The sequence below is a fragment of the Neophocaena asiaeorientalis genome, unplaced genomic scaffold (assembly GCF_003031525.2).
Source record: "Neophocaena asiaeorientalis asiaeorientalis breed wild unplaced genomic scaffold, Neophocaena_asiaeorientalis_V1.1 scaffold138, whole genome shotgun sequence".
Lineage (NCBI taxonomy): Eukaryota > Metazoa > Chordata > Mammalia > Artiodactyla > Phocoenidae > Neophocaena > Neophocaena asiaeorientalis.
The window spans coordinates 5795192-5801191 of NW_020172632.1; the positions used below are offsets into that span (position 1 = coordinate 5795192).

Sequence of the window (6000 nt, forward strand, 5' to 3'; positions counted from 1 at the left end):
GCTGGAGCAGAGCTGACCCAGTAATCTCAGTCCTCAAATCTTGCTGGCTGTCCTGCAGGGCAGGGAGTAGACATGCTAGAGGTAACTCCGGAGGCCAACGGAGGAAGTCGAAGAGAGGCAGATATGGGAACATGAGAACGAAACAAACAAAAGAATACTTTCTAATGGGCAGAGCTGCCCCAAAATGAAACAGGCCGTATGAGAAGTGACAAGCTCCTGTCTCTGGAAGTGCGAGCAGTCGCCAGATGCCCACCTGCAGCGCGCAGCAGCCTGAGGGAAGACTTCCTGCCCCAGGGGCGTCTACCAGGCAATTTCTGGCGCCCTACCCGGCTCTGAGATGCTCTGCTTCTATGATGTGGTGAGACAGTAGCAGAGTCCTGGGAGCGCCCTGGCGACCAGTGCGCAAGGGACCCTGGGTCAGGGGTTCACAGGCTGAGGGGCCCGCACAGACTTTCTTCCCTGTGGCTTGTGTCTGGGTGGCCCAGGGCCTTCCGAAGCCCTCAAGGCAGCTCTTGGGACAGATACATGAGGACTGAGCGCCTGGGGCAATTTGGGGTGGGAACACTCACCCTCGCAGGGGGTCGACGGCAATGGCCCGGGGTTCACTGAGGTCACGGCTGAAGAGGGTGCAACGGCGTCCGCCATCAGCTGTGGCCACTGAGATGGTCTTGGTGCCCGAGTCGGTCCAGTAGATGTGCTTGTGGACCCAGTCCACTGCCAGGCCCTCCGGAGAGTGCAGCTGCTCATCGATGAGGACCTCCTGCTCCGCCGGGTCGCTGGCTTTGTCCATGTAGGCGCTAGGAGCAACCAGGGCTGGCGTGGGCAGGTGTGCCCCGCGCCCCCCACCCCCCCCGGGCCCATCTGGAGCTGCCCTTCCCCTCTCTCTTCCCTCTGGGCCACAGCAGTGCGTTGGAGAGGAACTTGGCTCATTTCCACTCAACACATTCCCTGGGCCACCAGGGTAAGGATACAGGCTCAAGTCAGCCACAGTCTCTGGCCTGGAGGAGCTCAGTTTAGTAGGGACAGAAATTTACAGCCAGATAATTACACCAATACACTATGATTACGGAAAGTATCAGAGGCTATAGCAGCAGAGTAATGGAGACTACATCATCCTGGAGGGCTGGAGAAGGCCTTGTAGCTGAGCCCTGAAGGACCAATCTGTCAGGAACACAAAGAACCAAGGCAGAGGGAACAGCACGTGCAGGTGCCGAGGCGTGTGCTCTGGAACAGTGACAGATCCAGTGGGGGTGGAGTGGAGTAGGTGGGGTGTAAGACAGGAAGTAAGTGTAGGTAGGGGCCACATCCTGACGGGCTCTGCGTGCCACGCTAAAGGCTCAGGATTTCACTGTGGAGGGGTAACTGAACAGGTCGGAGGACATGGCCAGAGAGGCATGTTACATCACTGTGGCACCTGCAGAATACGCGAGGAATTGGAGGAGGAGGGAATGAAGGCAGAGAGACCAGTTAGGAGGCTGTGACCGCATCCAGGTGAGAGATGAAGAGGGTGTGCAGAAGGGCTGAGGCAGTAAGAATGGACAGAAGGGGCCACAGTACAGCAGACACTCAGGAGGCAAAATTAGCAGGGCTTTCTCTCTCCCAAATGCTTTATTTCCCAAGGTTTTCTTCTCCACTTACCCTCTCTTCGGGTGATTAGTTCCACAGTGCCCACGGCCATCCACAGCTCTGACCCTCTGATCCTGACAACTGTCTAAGTTCCAGATTATAAAGCCAACTGGCCCCCGTCGGACGTCCCATGGACACCTTGAACTCAACACATCCCAAACTGTTCATCCCCATTCCCCTCCTCTCAGCCACACAGACGGACTGCCTACCCCCCACCCGAAACTCCTCCCCTGCTCCCATCTCAGAGAACGGTACCACCGTCCACGAAACCTCCCAAGCCGGAAACCAAAACTCCCAAAGTGAACCTGGGAATTCATTCTGACTCGTCCTCCCACAGCTCCATAACCAGGGCATCATCAAATCCTGCCTCTTTCCGTCACAACCATCGGACAGGCACTGCTCAAGCTGCTTCTGGGTGCGCGAGCGGGAGTGAGTGTGTCTGTGTGTGCTGGGGTGTGATAAGCGAGTTGTCGGTGAGCAGCACGCACACTGCTTCCATCCATCCATCCACCATTCGCTCAACAGTCCGCCCAGCGCCTGGTCATCGGCAGTCCTGCCAAGTGGATCTCAGGACAGAGAAAGGGGGCCTGGGCATGCAGAGGCTCCTAGGAGAGAACCTCCTGCGTGTGCGAGGAGCCTTCCCAAGCGCCAGAGTCCACTGACTGTGGTGTGCAGGTAGTGCCACCCTTGACCGCCAGATTGGGTCAGAGGCCTCCTCTATACCTTTCCCTCATGCTCATCACAGTGGATTCCGCTATGCTCTGAGTGGGATCCTCCAGGCAGGACCAGGGCTGAGTCATCTTTGAGTCCCCAGCATCCAACAGACATATACGTGAGCTGCTCTGAAAATCCCTACCAAAGCCCAGAGGCTTCTTCCTTTCCGCCCTGGCTGAACATTTCCTGTGTCTCGCACTGCCCCCTCAGGCCGCCAGAGGTCAGTCAAAGCCCCCATGTGTGGGGCTCAAAGCTGCTCGCCCATCCAAGCCCTCAGCCCCAGAAGGCCCAGCAGGTGGAGAAGTCCTGGCAGTTCCACAACCGCTGTGATCCCCCGTGCCTTCCTAAGCCCGATCTCTGTCCCGGGGAAATATAGAGGCAGAAGGGGTGCAGAGGCCACCCTTCCTCTCCTTCTTTGTTGGCCCCAGCCCCACCCCCCAGGCCTGGTTGCAGGACCCAGGCCTCGACTCACCTGTAGATCTTGCGGTAGGAGAGGTCACACCAGTAGATGCGATTGGTGGCAACTTCGACGTCCAGCGCCACGACGTTCTTGAGCATGGGGATGAGACGCGAGTAGTCCCGCTTCACCAGGTCTATCCTCCGCACTTCGTGCCGGTTGGTGAAGATTAGGGACGGGCTTCTGCCAGCTGCCATGCAGGGGGGTTGAGAGGGAAAGGGTCAGTGCAAGAGGCGGGGGATCTGGAGACCATGGCTCTGCCACTGGTTTGCTGGGGGACCCCTCATTTCCTGTAAAAAGTGGTGACGACTCCTACCTCACAGGTTAAAGAAGCAGGTGAAATGATGGCTACAAAAAGCATAAGATGCAAAGCACCACGCGTAACAGAGGGATTTTTATTCTTTTTATTGCACACAAACTCCCCCCAAATCTTTGATGACTCCCCATTTCCTCTGGCCTGCACGGAAGGCCTTCTGCAGCATGACCCCAGCTCCCCGTCCAGCCTCATCACTCACCCCCCTAACACCTTGATTCCGGCCACCAGACTACCTGTCATCACCTTGCCACAGCAGAGCTTTGCTGCCTCGGAGCCTTTGCTCAAGCTGTCCCTCTACCTAGAATGCATTTCTCCCCAGCAGCTGCCACCTCCTCTGCTTGGGCCCCACTGCAGTGTTCAGGAAGGGGCAACATGAGCGTTAAATGATTTAGAAAGATGACTGAGGCTGCAGAATGGAGCACGGACCTCAGGGCTAGGGGTGAGACTCGAGGGAGGAGATTCAAGGAGGTCGTTGTGAGTCTTTAGTTTATACAGAGTGTACTGGCATGAGATGAATCTGCAGATGCTGGAAGGGGCCAGATCACAAAGGATCCTGTGATCCAGGGGAAGAGTTTGCACTTTATTCTGACCCAAAGGCAGGGGTGGGATGTGTATAATATGACACAGATTATATACGTGCAAAGGGACAACACACAACCTCCCGTGTATACACAAACCCATTTTTAGATTTAGGATTAGATTTTAGGAAGATCTTCAGTGAGCTAGACATTCCTGGCTACTCCATGGGGAGGGTCACTGTCCCCCAGGCCTATGAGGGCCTAGCACTTCGCACAGGCCGCCACTCTTCCAGCCTGTTTTCAGATGGAGCGGGCCACTCTCAGGCACCTGCAATACTGAATGGCAACACCTGCCCCTGTACCTTCTCCCCCTCTTGTTTTCCAGCTGACACTTCTGCAGGCCACCTGGTTCCTGTCACCGTCCATCTGTGCCAGGCTAATGTGCTCCCTGGGGACAGGGTAGGACCAGCACAGAGCCAGGTGGGGCCTGGGGCTGGGTGTGTGACCTGTGTGTAGTGATGGAGATTATTTCAAAGCAGGGTTGGCGTGACAGGGAAGGTGTGGGACAAACAGATACCATGGAAAACTAGAGGTCTAAGCGCAAGGAGAAAGGAGGAAAGCTGGACTCAAGACCCCAGCTCCGCCACTGACAAACTGTGATTTTCCTCACCTCAAAATGAGAGCAAAGACACTCCATCTTCCTGAGGGCAGGAGCTGGGTTACAGGGTACCTTGAGGTGATTTTTCCTGAGAGCTGTGACTGTGACAGGAACCCTGTGTGTTTATGATTTGAGTTTTTGAGTAACTGCACTTTAGATATTCACACGTAGGGGTTTGTGTATACATGGGCCATTGTATGTTGTCTCCGCTGCACGTATGTAATCCGTGTTCTGTGTCACACCTGTCCCATGTGGGGGTAAGAACAGGTTGCATGTTACATGTGATGGGCTAATGTATGTGCTGTACCTTGTGCAGTTTGGGTGGTATATGTTTTGGGTTTACGGGCTACATGTCAATTATTGTAGCTGCTGTGTTGTTATCACCTATAGAATGAGTATTCGTGCATCTGAATTCCAGGTTCGTATATCCAACAGCCTACACAATACTTTGCTTAGATGTCTAAACAGTTTTGTTAAATTTAACATGTCCAGATCAATCTGATATTCTCCCAAACCTGCTTTTCTCACCGTCTTTCCCAACTCCATAAATAGCAATCCTATTTTTCCAGTTAGTTCGTCAAAAACCTTGGGGTCATCTTTGACTCCTTTTTTTTCTTTCACATCCTACATTTAATTCATAAGCAAATCCTGCTGCTTCAAAATAAATCCTAACCTTCAAAATATATTCATACTGTCCACTTCTCATTATTCCCACGCAAGGCCCTGATCCAAGCCACCATCACCTCTCTCCTGGCTGACGGCAAGGACCTCTGCAGCAGCTCCCCTGCTTCCTCCCCTGCCCCCGACAGTCTATTCCCAACACAGCCTCCAGAGGAAGTCAGTTAAAATGTAAGGCACACCCTGTCCCTCTACTCTGAACCCACAAAGGCTTCCTTCCCCCTGACTGACAGTGAAACCGAGAGTCAGCCCTTAGAATGGTCTCGAAGGCCTTTGTGATCTGCCCCCAAGTCACCTCTTGGACTTCATCTCCTCCTATGCCCTGGTTGCCCTGGCTGCCCTGGCTTCCTCGTTCTTATCTGAACACAGCAGGCACGCTGCTGCCTTCGGTTCCTGCAGGTGATGCATGGCTCACTCCTTCAGGCCTTTATTCAAATGTCACCTTCTCAGTGAGGGCTTTCCTGAGCACTCTATCGAAAACTATAACTTCTCTACTTTATATTTCTCCTGAACCCTCATGACCATCTGCCATGCGCTGTATTTATTTTTCTGATTTCTTGTCTGTCTCACCAACTAGAGTGTAAGTCCCATGAGGACAGACAGGGATTCATGTCTGTTTTGCTTACTGCTGAATCCCTAGTGCCTACAACAATGTTAGGTGTTCAGTGTAAAGACCTGAATAAAACAAGTGAATTCCGTTGGCTGACGTGACGTTAGGTCTGCACGTGGCCCGCTCTTTGTGTGGGCCGCCAGAGCCGTGTGTAGCCAGCACGGTCCAGCCTGTGTCTGGCACCGTGTGTCGCGCGAGTGCAGACTCTGTGGGCTGTACCGGGTGGCGCTGTGCAGCGTCTGCGTGGGTGTGCATGCACAGTGCATCGTGTGTGTGCTGAATATTTACACTCTGAGCACCGTGTGTGCAACCTGCCATCTGTGTGTGTACACGCAGGTGTGCACACCCGCTCCTCACGTATGGGAAGCACACTGCTTCCTGGACTCCCTCAGAGCTGCTCCCCTGCGCCCCCCCCCCCCACCC

The 6000-nt window shown here is 54.2% G+C and overlaps 1 protein-coding gene across 1 annotated transcript in view; it reads right to left on the bottom strand.

Moving 5' to 3' along the window:
- The window catches only part of LRP8 (LDL receptor related protein 8), a 79708-nt gene that overhangs the window by 17593 nt on the left and 56115 nt on the right, over positions 1-6000 (bottom strand). Inside the window, exons 8-9 of the mRNA XM_024739253.1 lie at positions 2813-2987; positions 570-797 (exon numbers count right to left, since the gene is read on the bottom strand). Coding sequence (XP_024595021.1) covers positions 570-797; positions 2813-2987 — 403 coding nt within the window. The remainder of the gene's footprint in view (positions 1-569; positions 798-2812; positions 2988-6000) is intronic.